This window comes from Oncorhynchus masou, chromosome 10 (genome assembly GCF_036934945.1).
Source record: "Oncorhynchus masou masou isolate Uvic2021 chromosome 10, UVic_Omas_1.1, whole genome shotgun sequence".
Classification (NCBI taxonomy): domain Eukaryota; kingdom Metazoa; phylum Chordata; class Actinopteri; order Salmoniformes; family Salmonidae; genus Oncorhynchus; species Oncorhynchus masou.
The window spans coordinates 35,794,914-35,815,145 of record NC_088221.1 but is presented as its reverse complement, the minus strand read 5'-3'; the positions used below and the strand labels follow the sequence as shown (position 1 = coordinate 35,815,145).

The 20,232-nt window shown below is 42.9% G+C and overlaps 1 protein-coding gene across 1 annotated transcript in view; it reads left to right on the top strand.

Moving 5' to 3' along the window:
- Positions 1-394: 394 nt before the first annotated feature.
- Positions 395-20,232, top strand: part of LOC135547570 (BRCA1-associated RING domain protein 1-like) — a 35,629-nt gene continuing 15,791 nt past the window's right edge. Inside the window, exons 1-6 of the mRNA XM_064976684.1 lie at positions 395-625; positions 773-829; positions 937-1,091; positions 2,512-3,608; positions 4,434-4,514; positions 5,441-5,616. Coding sequence (XP_064832756.1) covers positions 537-625; positions 773-829; positions 937-1,091; positions 2,512-3,608; positions 4,434-4,514; positions 5,441-5,616 — 1,655 coding nt within the window. The 5' untranslated portion in view covers positions 395-536. The remainder of the gene's footprint in view (positions 626-772; positions 830-936; positions 1,092-2,511; positions 3,609-4,433; positions 4,515-5,440; positions 5,617-20,232) is intronic.

Sequence of the window (20,232 nt, the reverse complement as noted above, 5' to 3'; positions counted from 1 at the left end):
TCTGGGGATAAAGGGCACTGCCAAGGTGGAGAGAAGGACCAGGAAGATATAAATCATTGTGGATGCTGCAGAGAGGTTCCTGGGGCTGAAAGATTTCTTGGCGAAGGAGTTGTCACAAGCCGTACCACCCTCTCAGGCCCTACAGCCTGAGAAGGGAGACATGGAGATTTGAAAGAAGGAAGAACTGGGATTGATTTTTGTTTTGTCAATGTACTATTTTTATTTGGGTGGATTAAGTTAGTTTCCCTATTACGTATGGATATCTTTTAACCTTGTTTTGGTTTCAACCGGTCCAGTTGGTGGCAGCAATACACCCTTCTCGGTTGTGAAATCCAAAGAAGAAGAAAAAGAGGGCGGGAGGGAGGTATACGTAGTTACATCACGGGCAGGCCCTTATCCCTGACGCTTTGGCGGGAGAAGCGAAAAAAACTAAGTGAAGCTACCGCAATCAAACTCAGCTTTAGCGTCATTTCAAGATATCAAACGTGTACAAATATAATTTCGAAATAGTGGAAAACGTAGCTACATTTCGTTAAATGGATCCTGATCTTTGCACCGACGAAGGCTGGACGAAAACTAAGGAGGCTGTCGCGCATTTTCGAAAACTTCTGCTGTGCTCAAAATGGTAAACGTTACATTTAACTTGAATTATTTATTATGAAACTGGGCATGCTTGGCTGCTTGTTGCTAATTAGTTGAGGTCATTTATAATAATAGCGAGATCTAACTTACATGATTATGGTCATATCTTTGATATACTTTGTCATTCCAGTTCAAAACTGATGAACGAACCTGTGTGCCTCGGGGTTTGTGAACATATGCTTTGCAGGTGAGTGGATGCTGTCCCTCTTGGAGTGGCTAACTTGGTAGAAGCACATTGTTGTACTTGGCTTGTTATTTCATCAATGACTTGTGATTCTTTGTACTAACTACTAGGTCGTGTGCTGGTCCTCAGGCTGGAGAGGGATGTGTGGTGTGTCACAGTCCTGCCTGGGTGAAAGACATTCGGATTAACAGACAACTCAGCAATATCACAGAACTCTATGGCAATTTAGACTCACTGCTCAATCCCACTGGCTCCGATTACTCTGGTATGTTATTATTAGAAAATAAAAACAACTGTATTGTCCATTGGTTAGAATGGAAATGTTTCTACTGCTTTTCCCAACACCCCCAGATTATTATATTATAACGACTGTGCCTGTCACTGACCATGATAATTAGGATACGGACACACCGTGCAGGCTGTAATTTGTGAAAGAGTGCTGACCAATTTCATAGGATGGAATCGGGTGAAAATGTTGGCAGTCAGACGTCTACAGCGGGTGGTTCTTAAAACACAGCAGACTAACGCTAGATCCACATTCAGTGTGATGTGCACAAGCCTTAAGATAAAGGAATTACAGACGGCACTGAACTCTAACACAACCTAGATTCACTGTTTATTCCCCCAAACGTCTGTGACTGTTCACTCAACATGATAGTTATGACTATGCTTTCACTTTGTTCCCCCTGTAGGTAGGTACAACTTGTAGGATATTAATGAGTATTCCTTGAAGAAGACGAGTAGGCGGCATGTAGCTTAGTGGTTAGAGCGTTGGACTTGTAACGAAAAGGTTGCAAGATCGAATCCCCAGGTAAATATCTGTTGTTCTGCCCCTGAACCAGGCAGTTAGCCCACTGTTCCTAGGCTTCCATTGAAAATAATAATTTGTTCTTAACTGACTTGGCAAGTTAAATAAATAAATAGGCGGCCAGTGTGGTGCAATACACTTTAGTAAACTATTAACAAAATATACCGTATTTACAAAATAATACATACAGGAGCAGTCAGAATTGTACGTCAGGATGCACAACTGCAACGGGTTGTGCACCCTGATGTACAATTCTGACTGTTCCCATATGTATTCCTTTGTAAATATATTAATTTTTATTACCTGCCATTTAGGGGCCTACCTTTCCACTGCCCTCATCTCACCTGTGATATTATTCCTTAACAAAGGTAGGCCTGTGTCCCTTAGCATTAAGCACAAATGGAAGTATTACCATGTATTCCCTCTTTCTTTTTTTCCCCCCTCCCATCATAATCACTGTTAATGACAGTAATGATGCAATGCCATTATGTATGGTGGTGTTTAGCTTCTATACTTGTGCTCTAACAAACGGGTGATGTTCATGTTGCCGCAGTGGTAGAGGAACACTGACTGGCAGCTACATGCCCCTCTGGGTCACCAAATTAGATACTAGCTAGCTTGCTAGGCAGAACAGGCTGGATGTGTGACAAGCAAGGTCGCGTGAATGAATGCAGCGCAGACAACCAAACACAACCACGGGTGAATCTAGTGGAATACAAATTGTGCCGTGACAAGGAAAGAAAACATTATAGTGCTACCTTACCGCTTGCTTTCACATATGCCATTATAGTCTCTGTCCTTAGCTTAGGTGAGACGTTTTGATGTGTGGTTTCAGTTTGTCCCACCAGTATTTTTCTCTTTCCTGTACTATTTTCAGATGCCCTTCCCATTACACCACCAGCACAGTCAGATAAATCTGTCTTAAAGCACAAGAAGAACTTCAAGATCTGGTTTAGTCCCCGCAGCCGCAAGGTGCGCTGCCGGGTGGAGAAGCCTGCGGTGGTGCCTCTCTCGGAGGTTGGGAGTGGGACTGTGAAAGCTGCTCCAAGACATCCTGAGACACTACCTGAGTCTAAAGGCAAAGACCTGTCTGTCTTCAACTTCAACTCCTCCTCCCAAGACTCTGGCTCCTCCTCTCCTCAAAGGGCGACTAACTATGAAAAGAAGAAAGCGACTAAGAAGACAAGAAATAGTGGTGGTGTCAGGAAGCCTGCAGCTGGGGGTGGGCAGAAACCAATCAAGCAGAATGTCAAGACACAGAGGCTGGAGGCAATCAACCAGCAGTGGGGCTTTGGCGGAGCGAGAGAAGGAGATGTCGGAGAGGAAGAAGAGCAGGTCACTGCAGAGGAAGGAGAGCACAGGTCAAGTAAAAGAGTTTCCTTCCAAAGTCCAGCCACCTTGCCTGCCACTGCGGAGCCTCAGAAGGAGGATCTCCCTCAGGGGAACACCATAATCCTCAGCCCCAGCAGAAGCATCCTGAAGGTGGTTCAGCCAGGAGAGAACGTCCCACTCTCTAAGGACCAGGACGGTCCAAGCCCACACACCACCCCTTCTCAGCTGGATAAGATATCTGCAAAGCAGCACTCCAAACCAAATGAAGAAATGACTAAAAAGCCTGACCTGCACTCCCCTCCTAAGCGCACTCCCAAAAGATTCTGTGTGGAAGATAAAAACATCTCTCAGTGTACCCCAAAGAAACCCAAGGCATCTCCTGGCCAGGGTAGACGTCCGGCAGTGGACAGGGTTGCACTCCCAGCCATGCATACCTCGCCCTCCCCCGCTGCCAGCCCCAGACAGGGTCGAACCTCCACCAGCACCAGGATATCCAGAGAAGGAGAGCAGCAGTGGGGCAGGAGCCCGTGTTCCCCCGCCCCCCTCGGGAAGAGATCCCCGGGCAGACTGTCACAGAACAGCCCAGCGGTAGTGAAGAGAAACCACAAGGGAGAGACACCCCTACACCTGGCAGCAATAAAGGTGAGATAAACATGACTTGGGTCACAGGCTCAGGGTCAGTTGTTAGAGACATGTCAAATTGTAGCAGCTGATCCCAGACCTGCTGCTATTATCAATCATTTACAGCGTTGGGACATTGATTACCTCGGGAGGATCCAGGCAGGGATTACAGCAGTGTTTACAGGGCTTATGTTAAGCTCCCTGCTATTCTCCCAGGGCTGGGAAGGGAATGCTTGTCTGATCAGTAAAGAGTAGTGCTATGGGCCATGAGAGAACCACACCGCACAACCAGGTAGATTTAGAAATTCCGATTTAAGCTGGATTTACAACAAGGCACCCAGAAAACCTTAAACTACAATAGTAACATAACCTTAAACTACAATAGTAACATAACCTTAAACTACAATAGTAACATAACCTTAAACTACAATAGTAACATAACCTGGGGACACTCTTTGATTGTATTACTGTCTGCTTCCCAAATGGCACCCTATACCTATGTAAAAGTACTGCACTATATAGGGCTTAAGTTGCCATTTGTGACACGCTGGTTGTGTGAAGTGCATCTTCTCATGTCTCTAGTAACTGACTCTGTACCTGTGAACCTGATTGATGATTGCTGTAGGCCCCATGATGCCTGTGTAGGATCAGATGCTGTGTTTGGAGTACATGTTGACATGTCTCTAACACCTGACCTAGACATGTGGCCTGATGCATCTTTGTGAACCTCACAGAGTAATTGATTGATAATAGCAGCTGGTCTAAGATGATTTTGGATCAGCCAATGTGTTTGAATGGCATGTTCATATCTTTTACAACTGTCTCCTCTCTATGTCACCCCTGCAGGGTGATGTGGAGACAGTGAAGGAGCTCCTAGACCAAGGGGCTGACCCAAACCTGAAAGACAATGCTGGATGGACACCGCTGGTGAGTGAAGCCTTGTCTCCTCAGTCTCTCCCTTGTCTAGAGAGCAAATACATCCAATCATATACATCAAGGGACAGATAGGAATACAGGGCAGGGGTGTCAAACCCATTTTGTCCCGAGGGCTGCATTCGGTCCGGAAGGCCTCATTGAAAACTGGTTGTATTTCCTTGCCGTCAAAATTTGATTTCGAAATTTCCGATGCTCCCTGACTATCTAGCTTTCATTTCAGTGATTTTTAGCGGGCTTGACACAAACTTTATGAATGTAGGTCCATTGTCATTTCTACACAGTTTGGTTTTAGTCATTTTAAAGTATATTGTTGTTCGTTCCTCCCCAACACCTTTTGTACACATTTTTACTCAAACTACCCTCGGCCGGATTAGACCCCTTCATACGGGCTTCATGTTTGACACCCCTGATTTACATGTTGGTATAGCATGCAAGTCTTTAACTTTGTCCTGCATGATAGAAGTGCTGTTATACGTATGCATACAGTATTACAAATCTATGACTTTTGGCATTTTTAAAGGGTTACTTAGACATTTTTGCAAATTGCCCAATTATCTACTTTTCCTGAGTCCAATCAACTTGTGGAAACCATTTTTGTTTTCCTGTGTTCAATTTGAAGGAAGTTAGCGGTAGTTTCGTGAGCCAATGCTAACTAGCGTTAGCGTAATGATGAAGTCTATGGGTATCTTATTGCGCTAGTGCTAGTTAGCAACTTCCTTCAAACTGCACGCAGAGACACAGAATTGGTATCCACGAGTTCCACTGACTCAAAATTCCAAAGTATCCCTTTAACAGCCTCATTGAATATTCAATGTCATCAGTGCTAGTATGTATTACATAGTAATAGAAGACCGTATGCAAGAGGAAGGACGCAGTTACTGTATAATGTATGTAATAACGGTGCTCCTCTGTTACAGCACGAGGCATGTAACCTGGGCCACCTGGGTGTCGTGGAGGTGTTGGTGGAGAGGGGAGGCGTGCTGTTGAACACACCAGGCTACAAGAACGATTCTCCTCTACACGACGCTGTCAGGAATGGACATACTGGGATCGCCATGCTACTGCTGCAGCACGGGGCTTCACAGAGCGTCTTGTGAGTATGATTGAATTTATGTATTGTTTTTTTAGCCACTCTTGTGGCCCATCCCACATGGCATTATACACATTAATATGGTAGAGCATATTGTGAGTATGGCAGAATGCACACTGATATCTGCAGCGAAACCCTTAGTCACATACAGTGGGGCAAAAAAGTATTTAGTCAGCCACCAATTGTGCAAGTTCTCCCACTTAAAAAGGTGAGAGAGGCCTGTAATTTTCATCATCGGTACACTTCAACTATGACGGACAAAATGAAGAAAAAAATCCAGAAAATCACATTGTAGGATTTTTAATGAATTTATTTGCAAATTATGGTGGAAAATAAGTATTTGGTCAATAACAAAAGTTTATCTCAATACTTTTTTTATATACCCTTTGTTGGCAATGACAGAGGTCAAACGTTTTCTGTAAGTCTTCACAAGGTTTTCACACACTGTTGCTGGTATTTTGGCCCATTCCTCCATGCAGATCTCTCTAGAGCAGTGATGTTTTGGGGCTGTTGCTGGGCAACACAGACTTTCAACTCCCTCCAAAGATTTTCTATGGGCTGAGATCTGGAGACTGGCTAGGCCACTCCAGGACCTTGAAATGCTTCTTACGAAGGCACTCCTTCGTTGCCCGGGCGGTGTGTTTGGGATCATTGTCATGCTGAAAGACCCAGCCACGTTTCATCTTCAATGCCCTTGCTGATGGAAGGAGGTTTTCACTCAAAATCTCACGATACATGGCCCCATTCATTCTTTCCTTTACACAGATCAGTCGTCCTGGTCCCTTTGCAGAAAAACAGCCCCAAAGCATGATGTTTCCACCCCCATGCTTCACAGTAGGTATGGTGTTCTTTGGATGCAACTCAGCATTCTTTGTCCTCCAAACACGACGTGTTGAGTTTACCAAAAAGTTATATTTTGGTTTCATCTGACCATATGACAAATGCTCTCTAGCATACTTCAGATGGGCCCTGGACATGTACTGGCTAAAGCAGGGGGACACGTCTGGCACTGCAGGATTTGAGTCCCTGGTGGCGTAGTGCGTTACTGATGGTAGGCTTTGTTACTTCGGTCCCAGCCTGGTGCAGGTCTACAATTTTGTTTCTGGTGTCCTTTGACAGCTCTTTGGTCTTGGCCATAGTGGAGTTTGGAGTGTGACTGTTTGAGGTTGTGGACAGGTGTCTTTTATACAGATAACAAGTTCAAACAGGTGCCATTAATACAGGTAACGGGTGGAGGACAGAGGAGCCTCTTAAAGAAGTTATAGGTCTGTGAGAGACAGAAATCTTGCTTGTTTGTAGGTGACCAAATACTGATTTTCCACCATAATTTGCAAATAAATTCATAAAAAATCCTACAACGTGATTTTCTGGATTTTTTTCTCATTTTGTCTGTCATAGTTGAAATGGTACCTATCTCATCTTTTTAAGTGGGAGAACATGCACAATTGGTGGCTGACTAAATAGTTTTTTGTCCCACTGTATGTGACTGGTTACAGGATCTGAGGCATTTGTCGCCTCAGATGCCATTGCCCAAACTGTAGACCAGGTGTTTTTAGAGCTGCAATCTGTTTTTGTTGCCTTACAAAAATGTTTAGTTTCAAACTTATACTTAATGTCAGGAACACTAAATATATGTTCTCTAAAATAGAGATGGTCTACATATTTATGAATCGATTGATATTCCCAACGATGAGGTTCCCGCCTATAAATATCTGGGCTTTTGGATTGTCGATTAAAAAAACATGCTGGTGAGCTATAGTACTTTAGTAAAAAATCTCATTTTAAAGTGGGCTTCTTTTTAGAAATAGATCTAGCCTCTCCCTGAACAGCAGGAAGCAGATTGTATAGTCAACTTTCCTGCTAGTTCTTGACTATGGTGACACCATTTATCAGAATGCAGCAGCTAATACTCTTAAACCTTTGGATGCTGTCTGTCATAGCACCCTTCGCTTTACCACAGGTGTCCATTTTTAATACTCATCACTGCATCCTGCATCAAAAGGTTGGCTGGTTCTCTTTAAAGTCCAGTAGATCACTTCACTATTATCTTTTTGTTTACTAAGCTTTACTATAAAAGCTTCCGACTTCGTTGTTGAAGTATAAAAACATGATTTACCAAACCCATTCACAGGGTTGGTTAACTCTTGATTTTCCTCAGGTCTCCACTGAATAAGGTAATTCCGCTTTTAGTTTTAATGCACCTCACTGCTGGAACAATTTGCAGAACTCCTTACAATTGGATGTTCTGTTGCTGCTCGGGTAGTTTATGGTGTTGATTGAGGACCTAGTTGCTGAGGAATCAACCTTTTTTTCTTAAATTTGATGTTTTGTATCGATTGCTGTTTTACATTTTATTGGTTGTTGTATTGCTTAGATCACGGCACACTTGGGAATGAGACCCCAGTCTCAATGGGGTTTCCCTGAATAAATATATTTTTTGATATTAATTTAAGAAAGTAATAATTTGTTTTTGTAGAAGTGCCTTCTTGAACATGGCAACTTTTATGTGCCTTAATTACAAACTTTTGTGTGGGATCTGTAAATATGAATAAACATTTTAAATTAGTTGAGCCAAGGAGAAAGCCCTGAGCTATACAGGGAGAAATACAGGATCCTTCTCTAGTTATGATTGGTTGAGATAATGGAGTGGTTGGACATGCCTAGAGATTAGTCCTGATTGGGCTGCATGTCACAGGCTTCTGTCTATACCAGAATGGGATCTTCCCTGGTCAGTATATAGATCATCTTTGCTACTGCAGATTTATGAAAGGATCTAGCTATGGACAACTGCAAAAGGGTTGCTCCAGCTCTTAAACTTTCCTGCCCTGAATTTTGCTGGGTTTAAGTAGAGCGATGACTTTCTGGAGGGCATTTCCATACGGACTCGCATGCATTTACATGTGTGGGTGAGGCTTAAGATGGAATGATGTGTAAACAAAGAAGTGTTCTCTAGGAAGTGTGAATCTTTCAAACGGCATTTTCCTCCAACTTGTCTTTTAAGTGGGATAACAAGTATATCAACTTTTAAAGCAGCATAACTGTCTTGTGCGTCCTCCAACTACAGTGTACGAGATACATTTAAGTCATTTAGCAGACCATTTTCAAGCTCTGAGTCTTTACTTTTTTTAAATGTACAAATAAGCAAATCTCATACATTTGACAAGCCTCATCAGAGATCTGAACTCATGAGTATTTATGAAAGTCTTTATTTGGATCCCCATTATCTGACACCATAGCGAGTGAACCAAACCTTATCCATCGTAGTCTGGTCTACCATAGTTGTCTCTAGTTTTCACCATATTCTATGCCCTCTGCTTGGCAAAAAATTAACTTAATCCCGTGGATAGCAGAAGTGGCCCATATTGTAACCACAGATATAAGATCAATGTATTCAACATGACTGCACCAGACTGTTGGCCTACCAGACCTGTAGGGCTGCACATTTTGGGGAATATTCAGAGGTGGAAACTTTCTGTGGGAATGAATGGGAGTATATTGGAATGAATGGAAATGTATGCAAATTAATATTTACATTTAAGTCATTTAGCAGACGCTCTTATCCAGAGCGACTTACAAATTGGTGAATTCACCTTCTGACATCCAGTGGAACAGCCACTTTACAATAGTGCATCTAAATCATTAAGGGGGGGGGTGAGAAGGATTACTTATCCTATCCTAGGTATTCCTTGAAGAGGTGGGGTTTCAGGTGTCTCCGGAAGGTGGTGATTGACTCCGCTGTCCTGGCGTCGTGAGGGAGTTTGTTCCATTTAAATGTAGATGTTTTTTCCATTAGATACACTGCTCAAAAAAATAAAGGGAACACTGAAACAACACAATGTAACTCCAAGTCAATCACACTTCTGTGAAATCAAACTGTCCACTTAGGAAGCAACACTGATTCACAATAAATTTCACATGCTGTTGTGCAAATGGAATAGACAACAGGTGGAAATTATAGGCATTTAGCAAGACACCCCCAATAAAGGAGTGGTTCTGCAGGTGGGGACCACAGACCACTTCTCAGTTCCTATGCTTCCTGGCTGATGTTTTGGTCACTTTTGAATGCTGGCGGTGCTTTCACTCTAGTGGTAGCATGAGACGGAATCTACAACCCACACAAGTGGCTCAGGTAGTGCAGCTCATCCAGGATGGCACATCAATGCGAAATGTGGCAAGAAGGTTTGCTGTGTCTGTCAGCGTAGTGTCCAGAGCATGAAGGCGCTATAAGGAGACAGGCCAGTACATCAGGAGATGTGGAGGAGGCCGTAGGAGGGCATCAACCCAGCAGCAGGACCGCTACATCCGCCTTTATGCAAGGAGGAGCAGGAGGAGCACTGCCAGAGCCCTGCAAAATGACCTCCAGCAGGCCACAAATATGCATGTGTCTGCTCAAACGGTCAGAAACAGACTCCATGAGGGCCCGACGTCCACTGGTGGGGTTTGTGCTTACAGCCCAACACCGTGCAGGAGGTTTGGCATTTGCCAGAGAACACCAAGATTGGCAAATTCGCCACTGGCGCCCTGTGCTCTTCACAGATGAAAGCAGGTTCACACTGAGCACATGTGACAGACGTGACAGTCTGGAGACGCTGTGGAGAACATTCTGCTGCCTGCAACATCCTCCAGCATGACCGGTTTGGCGGTGGGTCAGTCATGGGGTGGCATTTCTTTGGGGGGCCACAGAGCCCTCCATGTGCTCGTCAGAGGTAGCCTGACTGCCATTAGGTACCGAGATGAGATCCTCAAGAACCCTTGTGAGACCATATGCTGGTGTGGTTGGCCCTGGGTTCCTCCTAATGCAAGAGCTCATGTGGTTGGAGTGTGTCAGCAGTTCCTGCAAGAGGAAGGTATTGATGCTATGGACTGGCCCGCCCGTTCCCCAGACCTGAATCCAATTGAGCACATCTGGGACATCATGTCTCGCTCCATCTACCAATGCCACATTGCACCACAGACTGTCCAGGAGTTGGCGGATGCTTTAGTCCAGGTCTGGGAGGAGATCCCTCAGGAGACCATCCTCCACCTCATCAGGAGCATGCCCAGGCGTTGTAGGGAGGTCATACAGGCACGTGGAGGCCACACACACTACTGAGCCTCATTTTGACTTGTTTTAAAGGACATTACATCAAAGTTGGATCAGCCTGTAGTGTGGTTTTCCACTTTAATTTTGAGTGTGACTCCAAATCCTGACCTCCTTTTGTTGATAAATTTGATTTCTATTGATAATGTTTGTGTGATTTTGTTGTCAGCACATTCAACTATGTAAAGAGAAAAATATTTAAGAATATTTAATTCATTCAGATCTAGGATGTTATTTTAGTGTTCCTGTAATTTTTTTGAGCAGTGTATTTACCATATCATATGGAGACAGAAACATAAACTTTTTACCTTATCATAAGTAGACATAATTGCAAATGATTAAATCCTTCTAATAAGAAAAAAAACAAAAAAACAATTTAGTTACGAATTGAACTTAAATTAAATGAGTTGACTCTTCACATGGGATGATTTCACTAAACAACAAAAGAAAGGGAATGTTGAATGATCCACAATGATCCGTCGCATCTCCTAAAAATGTTTTCAACATGCATCTGTAAAATGATAGTCTAGAAACTAAAGCTTTGGTTGTCTTCCTCTCAGGCTTCCATGTCTTCTCCCTGGCCCTCCTCAATATATACCTCTTGAACATCAGATTCTGAGGCCTCTTCACTGTCACTTTCGAACCTTGTTGAGGATGGCTCGTTGCCTGGCTCAAATTTGCCTAGAGGGCCATCAATATTTCAACCCTTGTATTGGTCACCCTGTTGTGTGTGTGTTCCCAAACAAGGACCAGTTGCGCTCTGAGGCGGTTGATGTTGGTGGGATTTGGAGGATGACGGAGGCAACAGGGGAAAGAGCCTCAGATCCACAAAGTCCCTTCCACCAGGTGGCTGATGAGATGTGCTGGCACGACTGCCATATTGTATCTCCATCCCAAAGCCCTTGCTTCCTTAGTTGGAAGTGTACTTTGTCTGACTGCTAAGAACCTTGCCCTCATCCAGGCCAAGGTGGGAAGATACCGTAGTGATTACACCATAGGCCTTGTTGTTCTCTGCACCAGACAGGATGCTCTTGCCAGCATACTTGGAGTCCAACATGTACGCTGTGGCATGTATGGGCTTCAAGCAGAAGTCTTCACGCTTTTTGATGTATTTCAGAACTGCAGTTACCTCTGCATGGAGCAACAGTGAAGTGGGCATGGCAGTACGGATTTCTTCTCTTACATCTGCAAGCAGATTCTGAACTGAACAGAGTCAACCGATTAATCGGAATGGACTATTAATTAGGGCCGATTTCAAGTTTTCATTTTTGGGTGCCTATTTTATTTTTAAACATTTCATTTTATATTTTTTTATATACCTTTATTTAACTAGGCAAGTCAGTTAAGAACACATACTTATTTTCTATGACGGCCTAGGAACGGTGGGTTAACTGCCTTGTTCAGGGGCAGAACGACAGATTTTCACCTTCTCAGCTCGGGGGATCCAATCTTGCAACCTTAGTTAACTAGTACAACTCTCTAACCACCTGCCTCTCGTTGCACTCCACAAGGAGACTGCCTGTTACGCAAATGCAGTAGAAGCCAAGGTAAGTTGCTCGCTAGTATTAAACTCATCTTATAAAAAACAATCAATCATTATCACTAGTTAACTACACATGGTTGATGATATTACTAGTTTATCTAGCGTGTCCTGCGTTGCATATATTCAATGCGATGCTGGGGGATGATTTAACAAAAGCGCATTTGCGGAAAAAGGCACAATCGTTGGACGACTGTACCTAACCATAAACATCAATGCCTTTCTTAAAATCAATACACAAAAGTATATATTTTTAAGCCTGCATATTTAGCTAAAAGAAATCCAGGTTAGCAGGCAATATTAAAAAGGTGAAATTGTGTCACTTCTCTTGCGTTCATTGCACGCAGAGTCAGGGTATATGCAACAGTTTGGGCAGCCTGGCTCATTGCGAACTAATTTACCAAAATTGTATGTAATTATGACATAAAATTGAAGGTTGTGCAATGTAACAAGAATATTTAGACTTAGGGATGCCACCCGTTAGATAAAATACGGAACGGTTCCGTATTTCACTGAAATAATAAACGTTTTGTTTTCGAAATTATAGTTTCCGGATTCGACCATATTAATGACCAAAGGCTCGTATTTCTGTGTGTTATGTTATAATTAAGTCTATGATTTGTTAGAGCAGTCGGACTTAGCGATGGTAGCATTTATTCAAACAGCACTTTTGTGCGTTTTCCCAGCTGCTCTTCGCAAGCACAGCCCTGTTTTATGACTTCAAGCCTATCAGTCTAATGGCTGGTGAAACTGATGTGAAATGGCTAGCTAGTTTGCGAGGTGCGCGCTAATAGCGTTTCAAACTTCACTCGCTCTGTGACTTGGAGTAGTTATTCCCCTTGCGCTGCAAGGGCCTCTGCTTTTGTGGAGCGATGGGTAACGCTGCTTCGAGTGTGGCTGTTATCGATGTGTTCCTGGTTCGAGCCCAGGTAGGGGCGAGGTGAGGGACGGAAGCTATACTGTTACACTGGAAATACTATAGGGCCTATAAGAACATCCAATAGTCAAAGGTATATGAAGTACAAATGGAATAGAGAGAGTCCTATAAATAATATATTAACTACAACCTAAAACCTCTTACCTTGGAATATTGAAGTCTCATAAAATTGATTTATATAGCCCTTCGTACATCAGCTGATATCTCAAAGTTCTGTACAGAAACCCAGCCTAAAACCCCAAACAGCAAGCAATACAGGTGTTGAAGCACAGCGGCTAGGAAAAACTCCATAGAAAGTCCAAAACCTAGGAAGAAACCTAGAGAGGAACCAGGCTATTGGGGTGGCCAGTCCTCTTCTGGCTGTGCCGGGTGGAGATTATAACAGAACATGGCCAAGATGTTTAAATGTTCATAAATGACCAGCATGGTCAAATAATAATAATCACAGACAGAACAGTTGAAACTGGAGCAGCAGCACGGCCAGGTGGACTGGGGACAGCAAGGAGTCATCATGTCAGGTAGTCTTGAGGCATGGTCCTAGGGCTCAGGTCCTCCGAGAGAGAGAAAGAGAGAATTAGAGAGAGCATACTTAAATTCACACAGGACAGGAGAAGTACTCCAGATATAATAAACTGACCCTAGCCCACCGACACAAACTACTGCAGCATAAATACTGGAGGCTGAGACAGGAGGGGACAGGAGACACTGGCCCCATCCGATGACACCCCCGGACAGGGAAAAACAGGAAGGATATAACCCCACCCACTTTGCCAAAGCACAGCCCCCACACCACTAGAGGGATATTCTTCAACCACCAACTTACCATCCTGAGACGAGGCCGAGTATAGCCCACAAAGATCTCCGCCACGGCACAACCCAAGGGGGGGCACCAACCCAGAAAGGAAGATCACATCAGTGACTCAACCCACTCAAGTGACGCACCCCTCCTAGGGACGGTATGAAAGAGCCCTAGTAAGCCAGTGACTCAGCCCCTGTAATAGGGTTAGAGGAAGAGAATCCCAGTGGAAAGAGGGGAACCGGCCAGGCAGAGACAGTTGCTCCAGAGCCTTTCCGTTCACCTTCACACTCCTGGGCCAGACTACACTCAATCATATAACCCACTGTAGAGATGAGTCTTCAGTAAAGACTTAAAGGTTGAGACCGAGTTTGCATCTCTCACATGAGTAGGCAGACCATTCCATAAAAATGGAGCTCTATAGGAGAAAACCCTGCCTCCAGCTGTTTGCTTAGACATTCAGGAGGCCTGCGTCTTGTGACCATAGCGTACGTGAAGGTATGTATGGCAGGACCAAATCAGAGAGATAGGTAGGAGCAAGCCCATGTAATGCTTTGTAGGTTTGCAGTAAAACCTTGAAATCAGCCCTTACCTTGACAGGAAGCCAGTGTAAGGAGGCTAGCACCGGAGTAATATAATCAATTTTTTTGGTTCTAGTCAGGATTCTAGCAGCCGTATTTAGCACTAACTGAAGTTTTAGTGCTTTATCCGGGTAGCTGGAAAGTAGAGCATTGCAGTAGTCTAACCTCGAAGTGACACAAGCATGGATTTTTCTGCATAATTTTTGGACAAAGTTTCTGATTTTTGCAATGTTAGGTAGATGGAAAAAAGCTGTCCTTGAAACAGTCTTGATATTTTCTTCAAAAGAGAAATCAGGGTCCAGAGTAACGCCGAGGTCCTTCAGTTTTATTTGAGACGACTGTACAACCATTAAGATTAATTGTCAGATTCAACAGAAGATCTCTTTGTTTCTTGGGACCTAGAACAAGCATCTCATGTTAAAAGGAACCACCAACTTTCATATGTTCTCATATTCTGAGCAAGGAACTCAAACGTTAGCTTTTTTACATGGCACATATTGCACTTTTACTTCTAACACTTTGTTTTTGCATTATTTAAACCAAATTGAACATGTTTCATTATTTATTTGAGGCTAAATTGATTTTTATTGATGTATTATATTAAGTTAAAGTCTTCATTCAGTATTGTTGTAATTGTCATAATTACAAATAAATAAATAAAAATCGTACGATTAATCGGTATCGGATTTTTTGGTCCTCCAATAATCGGTACCGGCGTTGAAAAATCATAATCGGTCGACCTCTAGTCTTAACATCAGACAGGATGGCATTGTCTCCTTCAATCCTTGCAATGGCTACTGCTATAGGTTTCAGGCTGCTCTTTCAGGCTGCTCTTTCAGGCTGCTCTTTCAGGCTGCTCTTTCAGGCTGCTCTTTCAGGCTGCTCTTTCAGGCTGCTCTTTCAGGCTGCTCTTTCAGGCTGCTCAGGATCCTCTTGATGGGGCAGACTGTGATATGGCCATTTCTTAGTGAGACTACTTCCTCTCCAGGAGACTGTCAAACATGTTGACAACACCACCCCAATGGGTGTTGCTGGGCAGCTTCAATGTGGTGCTCTTATTTTTCTCACTTTGCTTGGTGAGGTAGTGCTATAAATTGATGACCCTTCACATAGTTAATAATTTCCTTGGCTCTCTTGTAGAGTGTATCCATTGTTTTCATTGGCATGATGTACTTGAGGAGCAGATTCAATGCATGATCAGCACAGCCAATGGGTGTGATGTGAGGATAGGACTCCTCCACTTTAGACCATGGCAGCCTTCATGTTCGCAGCATTGTCTGTCACCAGTGCAAATACCTTCTGTGGTCCAAGGTCATTGATGACTGCCTTCAGCTCATCTGCAATGTAGAGACGGGTGTGTCTGTTGTCCCTTGTGTCTGTGCTCTTGTCAAATACTGGTTGAGGGGTGGAGATGATGAAGTTAATTATTCCTTGGCCACGGACATTAGGCCACCCATCAAAGATCATTACAATATAGTCTGCTTTCTCTATGATTTGCTTCACCTTCACTTAAACTCTGAACTCTACATCCAGCAAATGAGTAGATAAAGCATGTCTGGTTGGAGGGGTGTATGTTGGGCAAAGAACATTCAGAAATCTCTTCCAATACACATTGCCTGTGAGCATCAGAGGTGAACCATTTGCATACATTCATCAGCATTTCTCTGACTACGTTCCTCCATTGAGTCAAAAAAAGCCTTCTGATTCCAGAAGGACCATGAGCTGTTGCTATCGATAAGGTGTCCGATTCATCATTTTCACTTCGAATAGAAGTAGAGGGACTTTTGTCAGAGGTTGCTTGTTATGAGCGCTGAGGGAACTTTATGCTCTTGGCCAGATGATTCTGCATCTTTGTTGCATTCTTCACATATTATTTTGAACATTTATTTTTATTTTATTTCACCTTTATTTTGCAAATGTACACAGCTTTTCCTTCTACATTAGCTGCAGTGAAATCTTTCCAAACATCAGATAGTGCCCTTGGCATTTTCCTGTTAAGATTTTTTTAAATGAGTAAAACAAATACAATTCCATGAACAGATAAATGGTTAAGCAGTTAGATTAAACAACTCCTTTGTAAGATAAATGTTTTAAAATGAAACATGTATGGAAACAGGAGAATTAACACTCAGCAAGCTAAAACCCACATGGTAGCAAAAAGTATCAGAAATTGATACAAGTTTGAAATGATTTAAACATACTTTGCTGTAGGCTACTATTTGCTAGTTAACAAAAAAAATGTCATAAAATATATTCACCCCACCTGGTATTGTAATAAAAACTTACCTGAAAGCATGTACTCCTTTGCGCAGTCCATGTAGTAGTGTGGGCTCCATAGTATCTCATTAGTGTGCAAGTCCTGGAGAATTAGCTGTACATATGATGGAAGAATGCACTGTGCATGCAGAGGGTTGCAATTCCATTGAATTTGGGATAATGTAGCCTAAATATGCCGCAATACTTAGACTTGCCTTACGTGTATCCCACAAAAAAAGGTTCTCTCTTATAAGCTGAACTTTTTGATGAATTTAAGCAAAGTTCCCAAATTGTAGGACTTAACTTCCCGACCCTTTGCAACCCTATTTACCAGTCACAAATACCATAAGTTAATTTTGCATGATGTGCGGTAGCGGACAGCCGGAGTCATAATTCTAGTTGGACAGCCGGACACTGATTGGTTGTTTGATGGTCAAGTGGTTTGACCTCATTGGGCAGGTTGGCTTAGAATACATCAGCCAGTGGGTTGGGAAGGGGCTGGTGTGTGTGAGGACACTCGCATATTATTTGATGCTGATAAGGTGGCGGTCGTTAACTGAGTGCTGAAGGAACAATTACCTATATATTTTCCCCTTCCATCTTCTCTCTCCTTCCATTTCTTTTTCCCCCTCTGTCTTTTCTCTCTCACCTTCCCTTCTCTCTTCCCCACTGCTCAGCATGTTGATATGCTGTAGTGGGTGGCGCCCGGGGCCTTGGCGACAGAGGTTAGCAACAGCAGATTTACTCAAGTTTATCCTGCCTGCCTGCTAGTCGTCTGCAAGGCAAAAGAGACAATCTGTCATGATGCCACAAGACAAGTGCAACCCTTCCCCGTCACACACTATCAATGAATTTAGTCTACACAAACACACACACAGGGATGATCACACGCTGCCTCAGTCTTGTATAACTAATCTTGTGTGGACTGACACACAATTCAGTCCCACTCAAAATCCTATTTTCCCTAACCATTGCCCTAACGCTGTCATTAACCCCAAAACCAAATTCTTCCCTAAATCCGTAGAAAAAGAATTTGACAAATCCCCAGTTAGTCCAATTTTTGTTAATTTACTTCTGGTCCCCACAAGTATAGTTAAACACGTCCACAAACAAAAACACACACAAACACAAAGACACACCCTGGTCCTCCAAGTCCGAAATAATTTCCCTGAAGGCTGTGCCGGAGTCAGACAGAGAGCCAGTGCCATCCCTAATGGATTGATTGGCACACAGAGCTGCACGGTGAGAGTAAGAAAGAGGATTTCTCTGAGGCCATGTCCACTGAAATCATCCATCTCGATAGCCTCAACCCAGCTCTGCATCTGCAACATTGGACAGGTTGTCTTTTTTGTTTGTGGATTTAGACTAAAGAAGTGTTTGTGTTTCAAGTGAAAGTTTTATTTGTCACATGCAGTAGCACAATGAAATGCTTAAAGGTCTCATGCAGCCTTTATCTCAATATCAAATATTTTCTGTGTGACAAATAAGTACCGTACTGTCATAGTTTTCAATTAAAATGGTCAAAAATGAACAAAAATAGCTTCTTAGCAAAGAGCTATTTCTCAAGCAAGAATTTTGTTTGGACTGTCTGAGTGGGGAGGAGAAAACAGAAAACGAGCTGTTATGGGCAGAGGTTTAGGAACTCTTTCTTATTGGTCTAACTAATTTACCACCTGGTGATGTCACCACTCAACTCAAACCAACTCAAACAGGCAGTAATGTTAGGCAGTTATTTCAAACTGCTATTACACTAAAATGGTATTATCCTAATATTTCACAGTATTATTCCAACCTCATAGTGTAGACAGGCAGAGCTGCATACAGTTGAAGTCGGAAGTTTACATACACTTAGGTTGGAGTCATTAAAGCTCGTTTTTCAACACTCCACATTTATTGTTAACAAACTAGTTTTGTCAAGTCGGTTTGGACATCTACTTTGTGCATGACAGGTAATTTTTCCAACAATTGTTTACAAGACAGATAATTTCACTTATAATTCACTGTATCGCAATTCCAATGGGTCCGAAGTTTACATACACTAAGTTGACTGTGCCTTTAAACAGCTTGGAAAATTCCAGAAAATGATGTCATGGCATTAGAAGCTTCTGATAGGCTAAATGAGAGAATGAGTCAATTGGAGGTGTACTTGTGGATGTATTTCAAGGCCTTCCTTCAAACTCAGTGTCTCTGCTTGATATCATGGGAAATCAGCCAAGACCTCAGGAAAAACAATTGTAGACTTCCACAAGTCTAGTTCATCCTTGGGAGCAATTTCCAAACGCCTGAAGGTACCACGTTCATCTGTACAAACAACAGTACGCAAGTATAAACACCATGGGACCACGCAGCTGTCATACGGCTCAGGAAGAAGACGCATTCTGTCTCCTCGAGATGAACGTACTTTGGTGTGAAAAGTGCAAATCAATCCCAGAACAACAGCAAAGGACCTTGTGAAGATGACCAAGGAAATAAGTCTTATATCGACAACCTGACAGGACTCTCAGCAAGGAAGACGCCACTGCTCCAAAACCGCCATAAAAAAGCCAGACTACGGTTTACAACTGCACATGGGGACAAAGATCGTACTTTTTGGAGAAATGTCCTCTGGTCTGATGAAACAAACAACTGTTTGGCCATAATGATCATCGTTTATGTTTGGAGGAAAAATGGGGAGGCTTGGAAGCTGAAGAGCACCATCCCAACCGTGAAGCATAGGGGTGGCAGCATCATGCTGTGGGGGTGCTTTGCTGCAGGAGGGACTGGTGCTCTTCACAAAATAGATGGCTGCATGAGGAAGTAAAATTGTGGATATATTGAAGCAACATCTCAAGACATCAGTCAGGTAGTTCAAGCTTGGTTGCAAATGGGTCTTCCAAATGGACAATGACACCAAGCATCCTTACAAAGTGGTGGCGAAATGGCTTAAGACAACGAAGTCAAGGTATTGGAGAGGCCATCACAAAGCCCTGACCTCAATCCTATAGAAAATGTGTGGGCAGAACTGATAAAGTATGTGCGAGCAAGGAGGCCAACAAACCTGACTCAGTTACACCAGCTCTGTCAGGAGGAATGGGCAAAAATTCAGCCAACTCATTGTGGGAAGCTTGTGGAAGCCTACCCGAAACGTTTGACCCAAGTTAAACAATTTAAAGGCAATGTTACCAAATACTAATTGAGTGTATGTAAACTTCTGACCCACTGGGAATTGGATGAAGTAAATAAAATCTGAAATAAATAATTCTCTATTATTCTGACATTGCACATTCTTAAAATAAAGTGGTGATTATAACTGATGTAAAACATGGCATTTTTACTCAGATTAAATGTCAGGAATTGTTAAACTGAGTTTTAAATGTATTTAGCTAAGGTGTATGTAAACTTCCCACTTCATACATGCAGTGTCAAGAAAAAGTATTTGAACCCTTTGGA